The sequence below is a fragment of the Sus scrofa genome, chromosome 4 (assembly GCF_054392235.1).
Source record: "Sus scrofa isolate SSC_HxYL_T2T_F1_AM1 chromosome 4, Sscrofa_HxYL_maternal_Yorkshire_Landrace_v2.0, whole genome shotgun sequence".
Lineage (NCBI taxonomy): Eukaryota > Metazoa > Chordata > Mammalia > Artiodactyla > Suidae > Sus > Sus scrofa.
The window spans coordinates 9875194-9897389 of NC_139386.1; the positions used below are offsets into that span (position 1 = coordinate 9875194).

Below are 22196 nucleotides of genomic sequence, written 5' to 3' on the forward strand. Positions count from 1 at the left end.
TTGAAGGAATTGTTCTATTGTAGGCTCAGGTTATTGAGTTTTACTGCTGTAATAAGGCTCAGGTTAGTAAGATTTAAGCTACCGCCCTCAGATAGATTTCAAAGAGACTGAGGGGAAAAAACCATTCCTATTCAAAGATCAGTTAAACCGGACTCCTTTACATTTTTAATATTATCCTGTAAAATTCCTGCTAGGAATGCCTGTCTGGGTAGTCAGATGTTATATCAAGGGCCATTTTACTTGTATCTTTCTATCTTTTTATGGGACCAGTTAGCCAGCTCCAGTCCCACAAAGCCAGCATTTTTCGAGTCAGAAGTACCAATTTCACCTGTAGTGATGTAGTATAGAATGATAGAATTTATGATTCTTTCAACCTAAAGGTCATCAGCTCAGTCCTTAAAGTAATGCTGCTGTTGCCAGTGTGGACGTCACCATCACCTATAACTAGGGGCTTCCAGGCAAGGAGTAGACGGACAGTGTTCCCTCTCAGTCCCTCACCATGGCTTGGGGTTCTGGTCCCATCAAGAAAAGGAAGAGTCTTATCTCCTGAGGATGGGAGATTTGGAGGAGGGTGAGCTGGGAGGTTGGTGGCTTGGAAGCTTTGTAAAGTTCTGCTTGCAATTCTCATATCACAGGCCATCCCCCTACCACGGAAGGCCATGACATATTATCAAAATACATTAGTGATAATACATTCTCATTAGGGGTCTTCTGTCATTCTGGGTGGTGGGGGGATGGGGACGACTCCCAGTCTCACTCTTTTGAAGCTGTCCATCTTTAATATATATTAGCATGATTGCTCATGAGTTTATTAAAGATGAGGACATCTGCCTTTGTCTAAAGGTCACATTACTTCCAAAAAAGTAGACCAGTGAGACCTTCCTCAGACACAGCTGTCACTCACAGAATTGCTCCCGAGAGTAATTTGGTTAGACACCAAGCTAGGGAATAGAATCTATTTCAAAATATAAAATTTTTGAAGATGAGTTTCATGCTTTTTTATTGCAATTATGTCTTTCACCTAAATGGTCTAATTTAAGGGTGCTCTGCTATTACCATGCTATATATTTTGTGAATTCCAAGGGCAACTTCACTTGTATCTTTTTCTCTCTTTGGGGGATTGCATCCTCAGCGTATGGAGGTTCCCAGGCTAGGGGTCAAATCCGAGTGGCAGCTGCCAGCCTACACCACAGCCACAGCAACGCCAGGTCCAAGCCATGTCTGCAACCTACGCGGCAGCTCATGGCAATGTGGGATCCTTAACCCACTGAGCTGGGCCAGGGATGGAACCTGCATCCTTATGGATACTAGTTGGGTTTATTACTGCTGAGCCACCATGGGAACTCCTTACTTGGTATCTTTTTATCAGACCAGTTAGCTAGCTCCAGCCCCTCAGAGCCAGCATCTTCAGAGTCAGAGATACCAATTTCATCTGTAATAATGCAGTGAAGTATGACAGAATTATGATTCTTTCAACCTAAAGGTCATCAGCCCCGTCCTTAGAGTAATCCTAATGTTCTAAACAGAACAAAGCGGAGTTCCCGTCGTGGCACAGTGGTTAACGAATCCGACTAGGAACCATGAGGTTGCGGGTTCGGTCCCTGCCCTTGCTCAGTGGGTTAACGATCCGGCGTTGCCGTGAGCTGTGGTGTAGGTTGCAGACGCGGCTCGGATCCCGCGTTGCTGTGGCTCTGGCGTAGGCCGGTGGCTACAGCTCCGATTAGACCCCTAGTCTGGGAACCTCCATATGCCGCGGGAGCGGCCCAAAGAAATAGCAAAAAAAAAAAAAAAAAAGACATAAACAGAACAAAGCTTACAGTCCTTCATTTGCTGGGGCAAAATGAGCAGACGGTCCCAGTTGAGCTTCTTCTTTAATAAACATATTAGGAGTTCCCGTCGTGGCGCAGTGGTTAACGAATCCCACTAGGAACCATGAGGTTGCGGGTTCGGTCCCTGCCCTTGCTCAGTGGGTTAACGATCCGGCGTTGCCGTGAGCTGTGGTGTAGGTTGCAGACGCGGCTCGGATCCCGCGTTGCTGTGGCTCTGGCGTAGGCCAGTGGCTACAGCTCTGATTCAACCCCTAGCCTGGGAACCTCCATATGCCGCGGGAGCGGCCCAAGAAATAGCAACAACAACAACAACAACAAAAGAAAGACAAAAAAAAAAAAAAAATATTAATTTATATTAATGAGAGATGTGCTAGAAAATTATCTTCCTTCAAACTAGATTTATCTGCAGATGGACTGGGCTTTCATGTGAGGGAACATTCGGGCAGGAGTTAATGGCTCGTTTCTGAGGGGTTTTAACTGAGCGAAATCGGCATGAATAGGAGTGACCAAGGTGACTAATAAAATCCACTCTACCTATCACATTTTTCAGTCTACATCCACACTTGAAAAAAAGATAAGTCTCAGTTTAAACAATGCACTAGATTATTGCTTTGTTTAGAAGCAGCCTCTACAACTTAGAGGGAGGTACGAAATTCGTCACTACCTTTTATTAGCTCATAATCAAAGTGAAGCATCTAGAAGGGTGGGGTGATTTCCCTCTGACTCACCCAGGAAGATTTTTCAGACCTGACTCAGGCAAAGAAACATAAATTAGAAGCTCTGTCCTTCCCCTCTGCAAACTAGCTGCCCTGGCCGCACTTCTGCAGATAGAGAATCTAGAACGGGCTTTTCCTTGTGGGATCATACTTGGGCTCCAGGCTCCCTTATGACAGATCTAGGAACCTATAGATTCTGATAGCTCTGATTTCATTTATGAAGATGCCTTTCAAGAGAATACAGGGCCAACATCCACAGACACGAACTAAACGGAACACAAGCTCTTCCTGCCCTACTTCCTTGGAAAGGAACCCAAGTCTCAACCTGATCAAATCATGTAGGACATTTTCATTTTTAAAACAATTTTTTTAATCATTCAATGATTCTGTTACATTTCATGAAATCCACTGTATCTTTTACTTTTTTCCCTGTTTTCGGTTCACCCATCGAGGCCTTCAGAAAAGGATTCTTTACTGTGCATAGATTTGTGCTGAGGACCCATGCATTAATCGCAAAAATGCAGCAGTGCCCATTTATTAAGCTAATTCATGGAGTGTTTCTAAGGTCCATTCTTTGCCCAGATCATGCTTCACTTTCATTCTAGTATAGATTTGCTAGACTCAAAAAAAAAAGGTTTTTTTTTTTTTTTTTAGTCTTTTGTCTTTTGAGGGCTGCACCCATGGCATATGGAGGTTCTCAGGTTAGGGGTCCACTCAGAGATGTTGCTGCCAGCCTATGCCAAACCCACAGCAACGCCAGATCGAGCCACGTCTGCGACCTACACCACAGCTCACGGCAACGCCAGATCCTTAACTCACTGAGCGAGGCCAGAGATCGAACCTGCAACCTTGTGGTTCCTAGTCGGATTCATTTCTGCTGAGCCAAGACAGGAACTCCATGCAAATTTTTAACACATTTTCTTTCTTTATATTGTAAACCACATCCTTGAAATATACCAGGACAATCATGCACCCTCTGAAGATGATTTTACCTTGAAAGTAGCAAAGTTGCAGCAGACGCTGCAGCCAATGAGGCCTTGCACCCTTTGGATTCAGTCCCTGCAGTCTGTAAAGTCCTGGTTGATTTACTCACTTCTTCTAATCTTCAGTTTCATTATCTGCAAAATGGGAATATGATAAATAGGCTCTTCTTTAAAGTGCTATTGTGATCACTAAATGAGATCGTCCACATAAAGCATGTCACATGTCACTTACTTTGCACAAGAAATCACTCATTATTATGCACTTTGGTACTGTAGATTTGACCAGACTCAACCAAAGCCCTACAAACTGAAAATTAATCATACAGTCGTCCCTCTGTATCAGCAGGACTTTGGTTCCAGGACCCTCCTCCCCGTGGATACCAAAATCCACAATCTCAAATCCCTTATGTGAAATGACACTGTAATTGCATATAATTTACATACATCCTCTCATTTCTCTAAATTACCTGTAATACCTAATACAGTATACATGCTATGTAAATTGTTGTAAATACTACATAAATAGTTTCCATTGAGTGGCAAATTCAAGTTTTGCTTTTAGGAAATTTCTGGAATTTTGTTAATGAATATTTTTGATTTATGATTGGTTGCATCTGCTGCTATAGAACCCATGGATACAGAAGGGTAACTGTAATAAAAATTCTAATCCCAGTTCTCAAAGGAAACATTTGTACTTGGTTCTACATGGCACAGCTTTTTTAATTGGGTATTAATCTCATTTATAGTTGGCTCAGTAACTGTCTTCAGGTATTTCCTGCCCAAACACAGTGGTCTAGTGCAACAAACATTCCACTAGGAGCCAAGAGATGTGAAAAACAAAAAACAAAACAAAAGGAGTCAAGAGGTGTGGCTTATTGTCTGAACTTTGCCACCAACCACATACCTGACCTTGACAAGCTCTTCTCCATGTCTGATTTTCAAATTCTTCATTTGTAACATATGTAATCACCAAGTCCTCTTGCAGACCAAGGACTCAGTGAATTATAAAGGCCCAGCGGCCAAATCCAAGACCCCTTTCCTAAAGGTCCCTGGAGAAGGAAGACGTCCTCCCCCTGGTGGAAGATCTTTTAGGAAGCAAGGGAAGGAATAAGGGCAGAGTCTCTTCCTAAAAGACTGCATACGAGACTATAATTCCCCTTAAAAGGACCCTTTATAACATGATGGATCAATCAGTCAGCCACACTTTAGGGGACTCTACTAAGTACAAGGCATAGTTTTGCACAGAGAAATAGAAGACAACACTGTGATTGAAAAGTGGGCTTCAAAAAGATAACAAGTATGGCAATTAATTGGTTACAGGAAACCCTTACATAAGGTTACTATGTGCTAGAAGCATTACGCTAAGCACTTTGCGTATATTAACTCATTTCATTCTCCCAGCAACCCATATGAGATCGTTTTATTATTAAGCTCATTTTCTGGATGAGGAAACTGTGGCATAGAAAACTTAATAAATCCGTCCAAGGTTGCATAGCTAGCATAGGATCAGGGGTTCAGATCCAGGCAGTGCAGCTCTAGGTTAGTCCATGCTCTCCACTAAGATATAAAGTAAGTGGGGCCAAATGAGGACAGAACAGAGGCAAGGTAAAGAGTCTTAACTATGGCAGGAAGCCGAGTACGTGTAACTTAATATAGCTGTGAACCAGGATGTTCAGACCTTCACAAGGCAAGAGGAAGTGAAATGAGTTACCACTCCATCTCAACCCTTTCATCCAGAGCCAATTAGGGATTCTCTTTCCATAGTTCTGTCTCCTTTGCATTTCCAGAGTAACAATGCACTCCATCATGAAACCCAATATTTTATATTTGAACGATACCATCTTCACAAATATTATTTTTTAAAAAAGATTCTTCCTTTATGTGATTGTGCTAGGCACTGGAATTCAAGCATGAAAATAATAGAATACATTATTAAATTCTAGCATAATAAAATACAACAAAATGGAATACCATTGCAAAACCTATGTATTAATCCCCCCTTTGACAGATAAGAAAAGCAAGGTTAAAAGGAATTGGTTTTGCTCACAGTGGAACCCTGACAGAGCCAAAGGTCTGGAGGCAAAGTAAGTCTTCCTACTTTGTCACCAACCAGCTTTCCATCTGAAGAAAATGCACAACCTAAAACCATGTGCAACCTTAGTCTAGATAAAAAATGATTATCTGACTTTTTAAAGTCCTCAGTTAAAATGCTCAGGAAAGGAGTCTAAGACTCAGACTTGGGACCTATAGGAAAGAATCTTTTCACAGCGAGGGTGAGCCCCACATGGAAAGGAATACTTTGCAAAGGAATGAACTGGGAGTGTTCAAGCTGAGGGTGTTTGAAACCCTAGGATGCCTGGCCCCAGCGCAGAGAAAAGACACCCATTCCTACCAGCAAAGCAGAAAGCATCCCCTGATGACAATCAGCAGGCATTTGAGTAGCCATCCGGGATGTTATGGAAAGGATTCCTGAAGGAAGTGGTCCCTTAGGACTCCAAGATGCTGAGATGATGGCAGTGATGACGAGTTAATGAAGAGGATGACAAGGATGAAGATGAAGAAGAGGATCGAGAGAGATTACTTGCATGAGAAATTAGTATTGTTGTTTTTAAGATCTCATTATCAAACTACATAACCAAGCTGGTTTGAAATCAGTCAGCCAAGGCAAAATAATTAGACCTTGTGCGATTGGTTGTTAGAAGGAATTCAGACATTTCTATTTCCTTGAATTAACCACTTTATGGCTAACTCATTTATTGTCAAGCTGGCATGATGGTGCCCTATTTTCAGTCAGCGCTCTTGGGAACGAGCAGTAAGGTGGGTTTTCTGTAGCTTAATCGGGAGCGAGGATGGCCATAGTGATAATTCAGGGGCATGTTCCCAGGTCCCTCTACATGGATCACTGTCAGCAAACAGGCAGGGGCCTTAACACCAGGGAGTAGAAAAAGCATTGCCCTATAATAGCAATGAATGCGAAGTCTCTTCCCCATGGAGCTCACCAGCTACAGGTCAGTACCATTCTGCAAAATGGTAAGTTTTAGCCATGACACTGAGCAGGGAGTTCAGTCTAAAACCAAATCACACTAAGAAGTAGGCAAGAGAGGAGTTCCCGTCGTGGCGCAGTGGTTAACGAATCCGACTAGGAACCATGAGGTTGCGGGTTCGGTCCCTGTCCCTTGCTCAGTGGGTTAACGATCCGGCGTTGCCGTGAGCTGTGGTGTAGGTTGCAGACGCGGCTCGGATCCCGTGTTGCTGTGGCTCTGGCGTAGGCCGGTGGCTACAGCTCCGATTCAACCCCTAGCCTGGGAACCTCCATATGCCGCGGGAACGGCCCAAGAAATAGCAACAACAACAGCAGCAGCAAAAAAGACAAAAGACAAAAAAAAAAAAAAAAAAGAAGTAGGCAAGAGAGTAAAAATTATATAGCCATTGAATGGGACTCCCATACCACCACCAAGTTGAATTCATTTTATTATTTCATTTACCTGAACAAAGCCTTCTCTTGGCACAAGGGACACAGAGCCTGAGATGTAATAGCCCTATTTATTGGTTTCCTTTATAAAATCATGGTGAAATTCAAATCACCATTTTTTTTCAGTTTTAAAAATCCTTTCTTCCTGCTGAAGGAATTGGACCCTTTCCTCAGTTTGGTGACGCGTAGATGGTTCAGGAAACTAGGCAGGACTAAAGCGAGTACATACACATTCAGTGCTGACCTTCCAGAAGCTTTTAAGGCTGGACAATGAAATTACCGAGTACTCTGGATAATCAAAATAAAGTTACCACCATTCCCCAGGGCCACCTCGAGCAGACACGAGAAAGGAATCAAGCATATTGGTCGATCAGTCTTGGTTTCTCTGGTGTGAAATGAAAGGGCTGCCCTTGCTGGAGAGTTCCTTGGCCATTTTCTATTCTCAGAGTCTATGAATTTATTCCTCAGTTGTTTTTTGTGAAAAAGGAGGCAGAAAGACTCTCTGTCCAAACATTTCCCTGTGTCCCCAAACCGAACAAGAAATAGGGCAAGATCCTTAAATCACTTCACGTTTACTCATGAAGAGTCAGTGTGAGTTTTTGATTTGCTGCCTATATGGATGTGTGCTCTTTATTTCCGTTAAAATGATGTTGGTTCAGAGGTAGAAGGTGAACTGGTTTATAAGCTGGTGCTAAATGCCTCTCCCATTGCCTTTTTTTTTTTTTTTTTTAAGTAGAGTATAGTTGATTTCCAGTGCTGTGTCAATTTCTGCTATACACCATAGTGACCCAGTTGTTCATATGTATATATTCTTTTTCTCATATTATGGGAATCGTATTTACCCCTGTGCTCTCACTGGAAGGTTGGTGGGAGGGATGGAGATAATGCTTTGTGAAAGTATGGATGCCTCTTAATTTAAATATACACATTTAAATGCCTTGATGTGCCCCCTGCCCCAGTTCTAAGCACTGATAAAACTTAACTTTTCCTAAAGCCCAACTTTACTGCAAAGTAAATCATTCTCTCTTTTTTTTTTAATTGCAGTATTCTCAAATGAGGGATGAAGTATTCAAATCAAACTTGGTCTGTGCATTTATCGTCCTCCTGTTTATCACGGCAATACAAAGTTTGCTTCCTTCCTCAAGGTAAATATGCAAGGACTAAGTTACTGGGTGAAATGTCTTTGTGACCTGATGGCCCCTCACCTGGAGCGGGCCGCTGACCTTTTCAAGAGATGAGCATTTGCAGGAAGGGGATCCAGCGTTCATACAAAAATGTGTGACGATATCAGTGTCTGTTCTTGGTTCTCTTACTCTGCAGAATAATCTCATTACTCTGCCAAGGCAAGAGCTTTTCCCAATCTCAAAACAACAGCCAAAATCAAAATAGGCCTCCCTCTGTTTGACACTGCACCCATGGATGCAAGAACTAAGTAGAAGTCCTTTAGCCACCATTAGCTTGTTCCTTTGTTAATACCCCGTTGTTGTTCATAGATGCAGCATCTCTTAGCGTCCGGGGTCAGCAAAAGTGGCCCTTTAATAATACTACAAACACCTACATGTGGCCAGTCATTGATCCAAATGCTTTACATACAAGAACACAGCTAATTCTCATGGTGACCCTATGAAGTAGGTGCTGTCGTTAGCCCCATTTTAAAGAGGAGAAAAGTGAGGCTCCAAGTAATTAAATAAGTTGCCCAAGGTCTTACAGTTGAAAAATGTTACAGCCTGGCTTCCAGCCTAGGATGTCTAGGTCCACAGCCTGGACTCAACACGCTCTTAGATGAAGACGTATAATATAACTGTCTTGTGCCAGAGCCAGCATTCGAATCTAGTTCTGGATTAGTCTGATGGCCAATTTTTTTGGCTGCGCTCATGGCATATGAAAGTTCTTAGACCAGGGATCAAACCTGCGCCTTAGCAGCAACCCAAGCCACTGCAGTGACAACACTGGATCCTTAACCGGCTATGCCACAAGGGAATTCCTGGCTGTGTTTTTGCCCTCTCCTGTCCTGTAAGGTAACCCCTACCTCTTTTCTCAGGTGAATTCCCTTCTCCCTAAATGTACCAGGAATCTCCCCCTTTTGTGCGGTTAAAAATAACATCAACAGTTATTAGTTAAATATCTAATGTCGTTAAATGCCTAAAGCAGCTTGCTAGCCCCTGAGGGGGTATTTATTTTGCTGGAGGAAGGCTGCATCCTCTAACACATAATTTTGTGGGAGAGAGGGACGTTAGTAGTGGCTTCCAATCACTGAGCATTTACTATATGCCAGGAAAGTGCTGAATCCTTTGCACAGACAGTCTCAGTGAAGAATCCAAAATGACCAATAAGTGCGGCAGCATTCGAATCCCCATCTATGTAATGACTGAGCTGGGATTCAAACACAGAGACAGTCTGTGCTTTTAATTACTCAACTGTCTTGTGCCAAAATCAGTGATTCATCCTGACTCAGTAGTTTACGGAAAGTTGGCAGAGGAATGATGTTTTGAGCCGAGTAGGATGAGGAAGAGGGGAAGAGGGTTCCCAGTTTTGATAACAGTGCAGGCAGAAGCACGGGGATGTGAACTCCCTCGTGTTTGTAGCATGGTGAGTAAATGGAAGCATCTAGGGCAAAGATTCTGTGCGAGGATGTGATGGGCGCCAAGGCTGAAAAGGGAGCTGGCAGCAGAAGTTCCATGTCCACCTGCTGTGTTAAACGATTTTAGAGTTGCTTTAGGGAGCAGGAAGGAGGCCCTGAAAGTTTTTAAGGGAGGTTGTAGCATGCATCTGTGAAGAAAAGGTGTTCACATTAACTAGCGGTCAGGGATGGGCAATGCTTGACTTCTCCAGATTAGCAGGGATAGTAGCAGCAGGAAAAAGGGGATTCCCGGAAGATAGTGGCCGAAGTAGTATATTTCTGAATTTCTCTGAATTCCTATATACCTGAGCAACTAAAGAGCAAAAGCAAAAGCCCCAAGGACCATATTTACAATAAAAATAGGTGATGTGGTAGCCTCGTAAATTTCAAAAGGGGATGATGGGTCGTGACCATCTCCCAGGAGCTCCAAGACTGGTCTGATATCAGCATCTATGTGGAAGGAATTGGAAAGAAACAAGTAGACATCGGTCATATCTGGAAACAAAAGAGCTGCTTTCACCAGCAGTTGTTTACTGGATGTGCCATGGCCAAATTACAAAAGCAATTGAAAGTGGGAGGGGGTTTGCCCAATCCAACATCAAGTGAGCAAAAATGTCAGCAGTAGGTCTGAAGAGTCGGAACCATTGAGATACTATGTTCATTTGTTTTGGGCCACATCCATGGCATGTGAAAGTTCCCTGGCCAGAGATCAAACTCACACCACAGCAATGACAGTGCCAGATCTTCAGCCCACTGAGCCGCCAAGGAACCCCCCATCAAGACACGATGAACTATGACTGCTAAATGAATTATGGAATGGGACAGCCATTAAAATGACGGGTATGACTATAAAAAGCAAGAAGAATGTTCATGAAATATTAAAGAACTAGAACACGAAGCTCTCCAGACATTGTTTACAACTATGTAAATGCTATGTATGTAGATAAAGGCTAGAAAGGACTGTAAAGAAAGAAAAAGTATTCTCTACCAAGAATAACCAAGAAAACTTCATGGTTAAAGCAAAAGCATTTCTTCAGTCATGCTTTAAAAGTTAAATAAATAAAACTTTAACATAATTATTATTTTTTTTTTAAAGACCCTATGGCAGTTCCCACTGTGGCACAATGGGATCAGTTGTGTCTCTGGAGCGCTGGGAAGCAGGTTTTATCCTCAACTGGGCATAGTGGGCCAAGGACCTGGAGTTGCCACATGAGATGCAGTGTAGATCGCAGCTGTGGCTAAGGACCCAGCGTTGCCCTAGCTGTGGGCAACTAGGGCAACTGTTGGCTAGGTTGCAGCTGTGGCTTGGACCTGATCCCTGGCCCAGGAACTCCTTATGTCGTGGGGCAGCCCAAAAACAATAAATAAACAAATGAATAAATAAGGCACCATGAACTCCCAGAACTGACCAGCCAAATCTCTTTCCCAGGATAGGGTCCTGTAAAAAATGACGTGAATGGGATCAAAATTATTCACAATAAGAGCTTGAGGACCGAAGAAGAGGGAGGGTCCAAGGAAAAGTAGAAAGGAAATCTAGCCCACGTGTTTTGCATACTATGTGAAAGCAACTAAAGAAAGCTCTTTGGAGTTAAATATATACATATATAAACTATCCTCAACCACATCTCTACGAATGTGCAATAAAGTTAATTTTATGCAAAAATTAGCAACAAAATGTGTTGGTAGCAATCCCACACTAAGCTATTATAAGAAAAAAAGAGAGTTAAAAGTAGATTAATATCCTTAGAGACAATGAAAGCACTCCAGAAAGACATGCCTGTAGCATATATCAAAACTTTAACCTACTATTTCAAAAAGAACTGAAATGATTAATGTGATTCAAGACATCAAATAACTTAAACCAGAATTAGAAAACTTAGAAACTGGGGAAAGAGCTCAAAAAGGAAATACAAATAAAAGAAAGATACATTTCAGAAATAAAGGCTTAATAAGAGGGAACAGAGAGCACATAAACACAGCAAATAATGCCACAAGAGAAATAAAAAGTAGAAAAGAAGAATAGTTTTAAAATCAAAAAGGAAATGTAAAGGATTGACAAAGCCCCATCCCCCACACCTTCTCGCCCCATCAGGAATCCAGCATACTATTTGTGGGCTATGGCTGAAAGAATTGCAAGACGCGGACTCTTTCCAATGAGTATTTAGGGGAGCTCAATTCAAGAGGAGAGACAAAAAAACAAGGAAAGGAGAGGAATCTAGAGCCACTGGTACATACTGTTAGTGCAAACACTTAGCATGGCCCAACACTAGCCAGATCAATATACATCCTCACAGTAAAGGGCTAGTCACCTCAGTGTCTGCTGCCCGATGTGATATGACTAGTTTTCAGCAGAAAATTGCAAGGCATACCAAGAGGAAAGAAGAGACAAAGCCATCATCAGAACCAGACTCAGTAATGACACAGACATCGAAATTATCCAAAAGGTAACTTGAAATACCTATTATTAATCTATCAAGTGTTCCAATGGGGAAAGTAGACACCATGGCAGGAAATATGAGCAATATAAATAGATGGAAACTGTAAGAAAGAATCAAGAATAAATGCTAGAACTCAAAAACATTGTTACAGAAATAATGACTGCCCTTGATGGGATCATCAGCAGATTCAACAAGGCCAAGGAAAGAATTGAGCTTGAAAATAGGTCAATAGAAATTCCCCAAATTGAAATGCAAAGAGAAAAAGTGAAGTTAAAAGATAAAGATCGACACATCCAAAAACTCTGGGACAATTTGAAAAGATGTAACATATGCATAATTGGGATACCAATAGGACTTGAAAGGAGAACTGAGCAGAAGGAATCTTTGAAGTGATAATGGCCGAAGATTTTCTAAAAATATTCTAGAACCAGGATAAATACAATAAATAAATAAACAAATAACACACTTAAGTATGTCATATTCAAATTTCAGAAAACTAAAGACAGAGAGAAAATCTTATTAGAAGACAGAGCACAGGTGGTAGGGGAGGAAGTTCATGGATGCTACTTACCTGTAGAGGAACAGGAAGAACTACACCTACTTCTGGTCAGAAGCCATGCAAGCAGGAAGAGAATGGAGTTAAATATTTAAAGTTTTGAAAGGAAAAAAACCACCAACCTAGAATTCTATAACCTTCAAAACTGAAAGGCAAATGAAGACTTTATCAGACCAAAAAAAAAAAAAACAACTGCATTTCCAGATGAACTTTTCTGCAATAAATTTTTTTTAAAAAAAGTTTTTCAGACTGAAGGGAAATGATGCAGGTCAGACACTTGATCTACAGAGAGAAAGGAGGCGCATCAGAGAAGGAATAAATAACGTTAAATAAAATACTTTTCTTTAAAGATAACTGTTTAAAGTAACAGTAGTAACGATGTCTTTAGTGGTTACAAATACGAATGAGTGAAATGAATGACAGCAGCATCCCAGGCACGAGAGGGGGGATTGGGGATGCTGGGTTTTAAGGTACCCCCATTAAACATGAAGTGCATCAGTGCAATTTAAAGGCAGCCTAGATAAATTTAAAATGTATATTGTCAAGGGCAAACACACAAAAAAAAACTAAAGCAAATATGATTGATATCCTAAGAAAGGAAACGAAATGAAATCATGTAAATGCTCAATTAAAATCGAGACCAGGTGAAAGGACAGGGATACTACTAAGGGAGTGAGTAGGAAGAGCACTGAATAGATGAAGCCCAGGAGATTTTTTAGGGTGAAACTGTGATACTGTAATGGTATAAACATGACACTGTGCATTTATCATATTCCATAAAACTTTACAGCACAAAGAATGAAGCTTAATGAATATGAATTTTTAAAACTTATGTAGGATGGAGTTCCCCTTATGGCTCAGTGGTAATGAACCTGACTAGTATCCATGAGGACTGGGGTTCAATCCCTGGCCTCACTCAGTGGGTTAAGGATCCACTGTTGCCATGAACCGCAGTGTAGTTTGCAGTCATCGCTCTGATCTGGGATGGCTGTGGCTGTGGCTGTGGCCGGCAGCTGCAGCTCCAATTCTACCCCTAGCCTAGGAACTTCCATGTGCCACAGGTGCAGCCCTAAAAAGAAAAAAAAATTATTTAGGAGTTCAGGGGACCCCACTATGAAATCAGACCATGATCAAAGAATATAACTGTATGGAAAGTATGAAACAACCTCACTGAAGGGAGTGGGGAGAAAAGGTGGTTTTCCAAGTAGTTTTGGAGATGAGGGACTCTATGGGACTAAATGCAAAAAGAACTCCTCGTTAGTGCTGGACTTAAGTTGATAAAGGTCTTTCTAATATGTGCACAACTTGAACCACAGGATGTGTGCATTGCAGTTGAACAATTAAGTAAGTGGATGGCAGATCATGGGAGTCAAGTCTCTTGTTGTTGGTGTGGAAGGTGAGAGAGAAGCAAGGAGAAAAGTCTAGAATGGTCCATACAGTAAAGGGTTTGAGTTAATCCTAGAGTTGAAGACGTTAGTATGAATTTGTTTTGCTTCCTAGAGATACAGACTGTCAGAGGCAGGACGTCTGTATAAACACAGATTAGAATATGCATATGCATGTCCTCGATCTGTCAGCAGAGAACACCCACGAGCAATGACATCTTAGTAGGTATAAGCACATCAGACAGTGAGCACAGCCCTGAACTTGACTTCTAATACCCGTATCCAATACAAGAAACCAGGGGTCTTTGGAGAACTGGCTGATTCTATGTCTGAGGCAGTAAGTACACAAGACGAGCCTGAAACAGCCTGGAGGGCCAGAAAATGAAGACCTTTTTTCCTTATCACACATGCCATGATGGAAATCTGTCCGCAGGATGCAGGAAGAGCTCCCGAGAACCAAAGCTGGAACAACTTGAGCAAGAAAATAAATAAAATCCTATTGGATAGTAACCCAAAATAAAAAAATAAATATCCTTAGGTTCATACTGATAGAAATAGATGATTGAATGGATGAATAAAGAAATGGTGAAGAATTGACGAATTTCCCATAAAGAATAATTCCAAAGAATTTATGTCGATCCTCTGTCCTCAGAGAGGTGGCACTTGGCCCTGCACTCATCAAGTGTGGCTACGTTCAAAGTGGCTCCTGCCAGGGAGTAGAGCATGGCTGGAGTGAAACGATGGAGAAACCTGACAAACCCTAGCTCAGCCAGCTGATGATGGTTATTGTCAGCAGGGATAAGGCTTGTTGAGGAGGGATGATGACAATGGCACGTAAACTCCGTGGTCTTCCTCCCCCAAACCCATAACCTCATTGTGAGGGAAACATCAGACACATCCCAGTTGAAGGACAGTCTACAAAACGGTCAAGGTCACTGAAAACAGAAGAAGCCTGAGAAACTTGCACAGCAAGAAGAATCTAAGGAGACATGACACAGAGAAGGAAGAGGACATCCTGGATGGCAGATATAAATACAGGAGGTCCTAGAAAGAATGGCCAACCCAATATGTGTGAGCATAAGTAGGGGCCGGATGGTGGTCTTGAGGTCACATATCAAGCTTTGTTTTTTTGTTTTTTGTTTTTACATTTTGGAGACAAGGGTGATTCAACAGGGACAGGAAATGTGCAAGAGGAGCATGGAACCGCTTGTCCTACTAGAAAGTGACAAAGGCATCCTGCTTACTAGTCACCTCTGAAGGGCTCAGAGGCCACCTTGAAGAAGCTTCCACTGTCCAAAGATGGAATCATTTGAGCTCCCATGTGGCTAATTGTTAAAACAGTCCACCGAAAACCAGTCCCCCTGGATGCCTGGAGCACAGGGTGTTGACATTCCCAGCAAACATCCTGGGAGCACTCACTGTGTGCCAGTCTCTGCTGGACACTGGACATGCAGAGTCAAGGTCGCTGACATGATAAGGCTGACGGTCTACGAGGGGGAAGCAGAGTTAGTTGAACAACTGTACTACAGTACGAGGCCCGTGACAGGGGAAGCATAAGGTACCCTGTAGGAGTGAAGCGAGACAGCGGGGTCAGGGTGACTTCCCCAGAGGAGGTCATGGGGAGGACGGAGAGGGAGGGAGGGGAGGGGAGGAGCCGGGTGTTCTGGAGGTTAGAGGCTGGGCAGCCTCTTGGAGGAGTTGTGACAGGTGGCAGAGAAAACTTTCTTGAAAGTTTGGGTTTTTTTGTTTTTGTCTTTTTAGGGCCACACCCTCAGCATACAGAAGTTCTCAGGCTAGGGGTCAAATTGGAGCTGTAGCCACTGGCCTCCATCACAGCCACAGCCACAGCCAGATCTGAGCCCCATCTGCAACTTACACCACAGCTCACGGCAACACCGGATCCTTAACCCACTGACCGAGGCTAGGGATCGAACCATATCCTCATGGATATTAGTCAGATTCTTAACCCACTGAGCCACAATGGGAACTCCTATTGAAGCATTTTAATCCAAGAAGTGATATGATGGGATTTGTGTTTAGAAGGGTCACCCTGGATCTGGATGAGAATAGGAGGGGGTGAGGTCTGGAGCTGGGGAGACCGTGGGGAGGCAACTGCAAAACTCCAGGCAAGAAATAGCAGGGGGGACATAGTGGCAGTGGAGTGAACCAGAGAGGACGAATTTGCTAGATGTTAAGGACAGAGGGTTGACAGTTCCAGGACTGACTGGGTGTGTGGGATGAAAGAGGAGGAACCCAGGAGGGCCTGGGCATGGCACTGGGACAGAAGGAGCGGTCACTGTGTCCCACCTTTCCCAGGAGGGGTGATCTAGGAAGGTGAGCCGCCTTGACGCCCAATTCCTGGGTTCAGGCGGAAGAGATATGGCACCTCGGCCAGCAGCCGGCTGGTTGGGGTCTCTAATCTGGGGCGTAAACTGAAGACGGGGACTGAAATACCAGCCAGCACCCCAACCCCACTGGCTCAGTGACGAGGAAAAACTGAAAACGAAGAAAACTTCAAAGCTGCGCTCTGACCAGACAGTCCCCATGTGGTGGGAATTGAGTGGCTCGTTGGCCAAGACACGGCGCAGGCTTCACCGGGAGCGCCTTTCCTCCCCAACTCACTTCGTTTCTGATTCTCTGGAACCGAACAGATGGTAGGTGCCTTTCACTCGCATTTCTTCTGTCATGGACTTTTTAGCAGATGAGGCAATCTCTGTTCATGTGACCACACCTAATTCCCAACCCCCAAAACAAAAATTAATGGACCCTGGCAAAGAAAGACAGTGTCTGCCTGGCTCTTTTCCTTCAGTTTCCACATGCGGGCAGATGCTCCTCTCCCGGAAGCGGAAACTCAGGAAAGACCAAAAATACCCTTTGTAATTATAGGATAGTGTATCTAAGTCTGCATGCATGGTAATGGGGTGGGGGGAGAGGGAGGGAGGGAGGGAGGGAAGAAGTAGGAGGGAAAGGGAAAAAGAGAGAGGGTGCAAACAAGAGAGGGAGGATGAAGAAGAAGGAGAAGGAAGGAAGGGAGGAAGAGGCACTGGATCTTAATACTTTCTGAGCATCTTATTAGCTGTGTGTGTGTCCTTGATGTCTCTGAAGCCGCAGTGTTCTTATCTGTAAAATGAGAATAACAACTTCCCAAGGTTTCTGTAAGAAATGAGCCAGATACCCATTTCGATAAGTCCTGGCTGCCTTTCCCTTCCTGAGTCACCAGAGTTTCAGCTGTTGAAGTGGCAACAAGTCCCAACCTGTCAGGGTTCCTACAAGGTTCCAATGGAAGATGGGGCTCATGGGCCCTTTGCAGATTCTAAAGCACGGTACCAATGTCAGCTTTCAGTCTGAGCTTCTGTTTCCTGTGGCACCACAAGCTGTTATAGGCTATCCCCTCATCCCCACTGATCCCTGCCTCCTCAGCAAACCTCCAATCATGCTGAGGTACCAAGCCAGACCCTGTTTAAAAGACAGCCTGCAGAGGATAATTAGAACTGAATGTCTAGAAATGATTTGGATAGAGCTGTTTGCAAATCCCTTGTCATTCTTTTTCAGGCTCGATTTCAGAAATGAAAGGTTTCCTTTCTTCTAACATACACCAGCAATGCAAAAGCGAATTCAGAACCCTTGGCTGCCTGAGTAGCTCTATAATTAGATAACAGTTACAACCCAATGTTACAATGTTTATGTGTGCAGAAAAAATGAACACTGAGGAGCCGCTGCAGAGGTTTCCAGAGGAATTTTATGTGTAGCGCCAGTACCTTGCTTAGAAAGCCTGTCTTGCAATTAATACTCGTCCCATAGGTCTTTAAAATGACTTTAACGCCCTGGTTTTCACCACAAATAGAGAAAGAAAATGATTATCTCTTTGGGTTCTCATTATGTGCTGTTATCCTGCCTTTAACCTCAGAGCTTTCTTTAAGAGATGGACTTAAAAATCCCGGTTTATCAGATTAACACAAGATGCTCAAAAAAAAAAAATTAAAACTGTGATGCTCCAAAGAATTCATTACCTTGCCCAAGGTGTGTTACTGGTTGTGCTTCAGAGCTACAGGTTTAAGTTCACAAGGCTTTGTTCTTGAATGCCTTTCCACCTCTTACCTTAGTTCAGACTTCTACTTAATTTAAAAAAAAAATTAAAAATACCACCCGAATTCCCGCCATGGCCCAGTGGGTTAAGAATCTGACTGCAGAGATGCAGGTTCCATCCCCAGCCCAGCCCAGTGGGTTAAAGTATCTGATGTTGTCACAGCTATTGCATAGGTCGCAGCTGTGGCTCGGATGCGGTCCCTAGCCCAGACACTTCCATAAGCCCTGGGTGCAGCCATTAAAAAAAAAAAAAATTTGTTTTAATTTTTTAAAATTTAAAAATAAATGCCATAGACTAGGTGGCTTATTGACAACAGAAATGTACTTTTCACAGTTCTGGAGGCTGGGAAATCCAAGCTTAAGGAACCGGAAGAGTCAGGGTCTGGTGAGCTCTCTCTTCCTTCTCACTGAGTCCTCCTGTGGCGGAAGGGATGGAGGAGCCCTCTAGGGTCTCTTATTAGGGCACTAGTCCCATTCACGAGGGCTCCACCCTCATGACCTAATCACCTCCCAAAGCCCCACGTGCGCATCGAGCATCATCACAGTGGGCCTTGGACGTTAGGGTTCAACATAGGAATTTGAAGAGAGGCAAACTTCCTCTCCATAGCACCCCTCTTTCCTCTGCTTCAGCAAACCCAGAAGGAAGTGCTGATCCGATGGGGGCTCAGGTGGGGTCTGTGTGCGGGTCCTCCCACGCAGCCCTCCTGCCTACCCTGACACCCCACCGAGAGCCTACAGAAAAGCACAAGAGCTGAAGGGGCAAGAAAGCATCTGTTTTGTGCATTTCCAAGAGAATGCTTGTTTTGCCTTTGCAAAACGATGCTACAAGCTGGAATACAGATGTGGCTCAAGTCAAGAGACCACAAGGTGTCCATCCTGAATCGCTTGGATGTCTGCCTGCGTTCCCCACTACACCTTCAAACTGCACCGTGCGGTCTTACCACTCTGATGCTAAGAGAGACCAGTACAAGGCATGCCCTTCAGGGTCAGAGGAACGAGGGAGGTGCCCTTCAGGACTTCCTAGGGCGACCGGAGCTTCCTTGCTTAAAAGAACAGATGGTCTGGCCAAAGAGAAGAGATGGCCGAGCCTCTTCCCCCAGGGAAGGTCAAGGCTGTGGCTTCTGAAGCATCCCAGTGGGTCTAGGAGAAGAGGACGGGCGTCTGAACTTTGCAACTTTGCATAAACACCGACCTTTAACAGCAACCCTGCCTCCCAAGAAGAACCAGGTCCACTCAGCAGCCCAGATGGACCCTGACCCTTCCTCCTCCTTGAAGAGGATGCAGCAAGGGGACACGCAGAGGGGCTGGGAGTGTGGGCGGGACTCCTCTTCCCAAGGAAGGCTGGTGGGAAGAGAAACGGAGTCTTCTCTCCCCGCAAAAAAAAAAAAAAAGCAAGTGTATTTATCGAACACGTTCTGTGTACTTAGCCTTATGGCAGGGGTCTTAGAAGAAGCCAAAGGAAAGCTGAGCCTTGAAGGATGAACAAGGATCTCACGTCCTCCCAGGATTGTGAGAACATACAGGGGTAGGAGTAGTGCCCGTAGCATGGAGGGCCTGTGCTGGAGGATTGCCCATGGGGTGCAGAGAAGGGGAGAGAGAACAAAGGCAGCAGTGACAGCCAAGGGTAGCCATCCAGGCTGCGTACACGACCCAGGGGTCTCTAGGCTATCCAGAGGGCAGCCCACGAAGAATCTGAGTCTCCTGCTGAGCAACTTTCAGACTGGCCTTTGCCTGACTTGCTTCTGTCTTGGCTTGGGAACAAGATATCTACCTTCTCAATGGCTGCTTGGGCAGGTTCCTCCCTTCACGTTATTGAGACACATCCGCCTTGGAATTGGCCCCTTCTCTCCTGGGAGCACCTGACACAGCTATCCACCTGGCTCCTTCATCATTTGCCTCCCCTGGGGGCCCAGGAATAATAGTGTGTTGTCAGGGAGTGTTTTTCCAGCCTGTTCGGGAGGGAAGTTTCCCATCTGCCTAGAGCCCTCTGGGAACCCGCTTCTGCACAAACCTTCTGTTCTTATCTCAGACTCCTGCAGAGATTTCTTATCAAAATGATCCATAAAATCAAAACTGTGCAAGTATTGTAAAAAAACAAAACTCTGGGCTGTGGGAGGAATCACATTCCAGCCCTCATGATGCTTGACGATGCAGAGGGAGTGGACAATGTCTTACCCTGGCTGCCAAGATGACACACACTCCCCCTCTCCTATTTGACTACATTTCCCAGATTCCCTTTGTTCCTGCCTCTTCTTCCGCCCTGTTGGCTTCTCCCATGACTTCCCATTTGGTCCTCTTATTTCCCACTCTGCACACCTTCTTTGGGCAGGTTCCTCTCTTCTCAGATGTGTCAACCAGCACCTCTTCGTTCCAGACCCAGAATTCTCCTGCTGTCCCTCTAGCTACCTAGACATCCCGTTGTCTCCACCTGAGTGATCCACAAGCACTGTGCATTCACCTTGCCCCAAATCAAAGTCATAACTCTTTACCCCTGTAGCTGGCTTCTCTTCCTACACCCACCCAGGTAAGATGGTGAAAAGAATAGTGTTGTTCGTAATGACTTAGCCTCCCAGACACACACGTGAAACAATTATTCATATTACCTCCACATGCTCTTCTGAACTTCCCAATTATCAGTGCTGTGATGCTCTGGTCCTTCTGTATTAACCCAGGTCTCAACTTTTTAAATCGTCTAAACACCGTCTCTCTTCTTCATCCCCACCACCTCCCACCACAGTTGTCTTTTCAGTCATGTCTTGCTGATCACGTTCTTCCCTGATGAAACATCTTAGGTATCAGCACACTGCCTACAGGCGGAGCTCTCTCACACAGCTTATTGGATCACTTACTCTCTAGTCTCAAAGCCTCGCCACCTGGATTATTGAAAAACTAAACACACTGGTCACTGCCATTCTTCTGATGCTTTGCTCACATTCCATAATCTTTCCTCCCTAGAATCCTTCTCTTCAACCTCCAGGACCTAATCCAAATGTCACCTCTTCTATGACGTCTTCCTTGATTTTCTCTCCTCTTTTTTTTTTTAATAATGATTTTTATTTTTTCCATTATAGCTGATTTACAGTGTTCTGTCAATTTTTTACTGTACAGCAAGGTGATCCAGTCACACATACATGTGCAGATTTTTCTTCTCACGTTATGATGCTCCATCATACGTGACGAGATATAGTTCCCAGGGCCATACAGCAGAATCTCATTGCTTATCCATTCCAAAGGCAATAGTTTGCATCTATTCACCCCAAACTCCCAGTCCATCCCAATCCCTCCCCACCTCCTAGTTTCTAAATGATGTTCGTTTATAGCCTTTTATAGGTCGTAGCGAATTGGGTCGTGGTTGACCATTTGTAGATCCATATTCCCCTTTAGATTGTGATCCTCTAGAAGATGGGCAAGATGTGTCTCTGGTCCTGGTACCCCGATGCCTACCCAGAAAGAAAGCTTGTTGAATGGATAAACATCACAGTAAAACCACAGAAGCAAAAAAAGATAACTGCAAACAGGGGAGAGACATTACTCACCAAAATGGTTAGAGTAGCAGTGTGACAAGGCAGGGTGGACTTTAAATCCTAGCTCTAACACTTACCAACTCGGTAAGTAGTAGCTCCTGGGAATTTGCTCCTCTCTGAGCCTTAAAATTTTATGTGGGAAAAAAAAAAGAGATCAATAGACCTCTGAGGTTTGTTCTGAGGAATGGAAATGAGGTATTACATAGAGAGTGCCCAGCACATAATCAGAGCTCAATATGTCACTAGTGTTATTAATAATGAATAAGAAAATTCAGGCAAAAGGGTAGGAAGAGATAGTGTTAGAAGGTGGGTTTAGAGTTCTCCTGTGGCTCAGATGGTTAAGGATCCAGCACCGTCACTGCAGCGGCTTGTGTTGCTGCCGTGGTGTGGGTTCCATCCCTGGCTCAGAAACCCACATGTGATGGGTGCAGCCAAAAAAGAATGGGTCGGTGGGTTCAACTTCATTCACTAAATGTGCTTTTATTGAGCTCCAGCCAAAATAGTAAAGCCAAATGAATGAACTTCACTTTATAGAGAAAGACACGAATATTAAATCTCCCACCATGTCCGTTACGGCACCATTTAAC

At 43.9% G+C, this 22196-nt stretch overlaps 1 protein-coding gene across 8 annotated transcripts in view; it reads left to right on the forward strand.

The window, feature by feature from the left end:
* The window catches only part of ADCY8 (adenylate cyclase 8), a 222504-nt gene that overhangs the window by 143614 nt on the left and 56694 nt on the right, over positions 1 to 22196 (forward strand). For all 8 annotated transcript variants that reach the window (XM_021088903.2, XM_021088904.2, XM_021088905.2 and 5 more), the window contains one exon: positions 8045 to 8145. In XM_021088903.2, coding sequence (XP_020944562.1) covers positions 8045 to 8145 — 101 coding nt within the window. The remainder of the gene's footprint in view (positions 1 to 8044; positions 8146 to 22196) is intronic.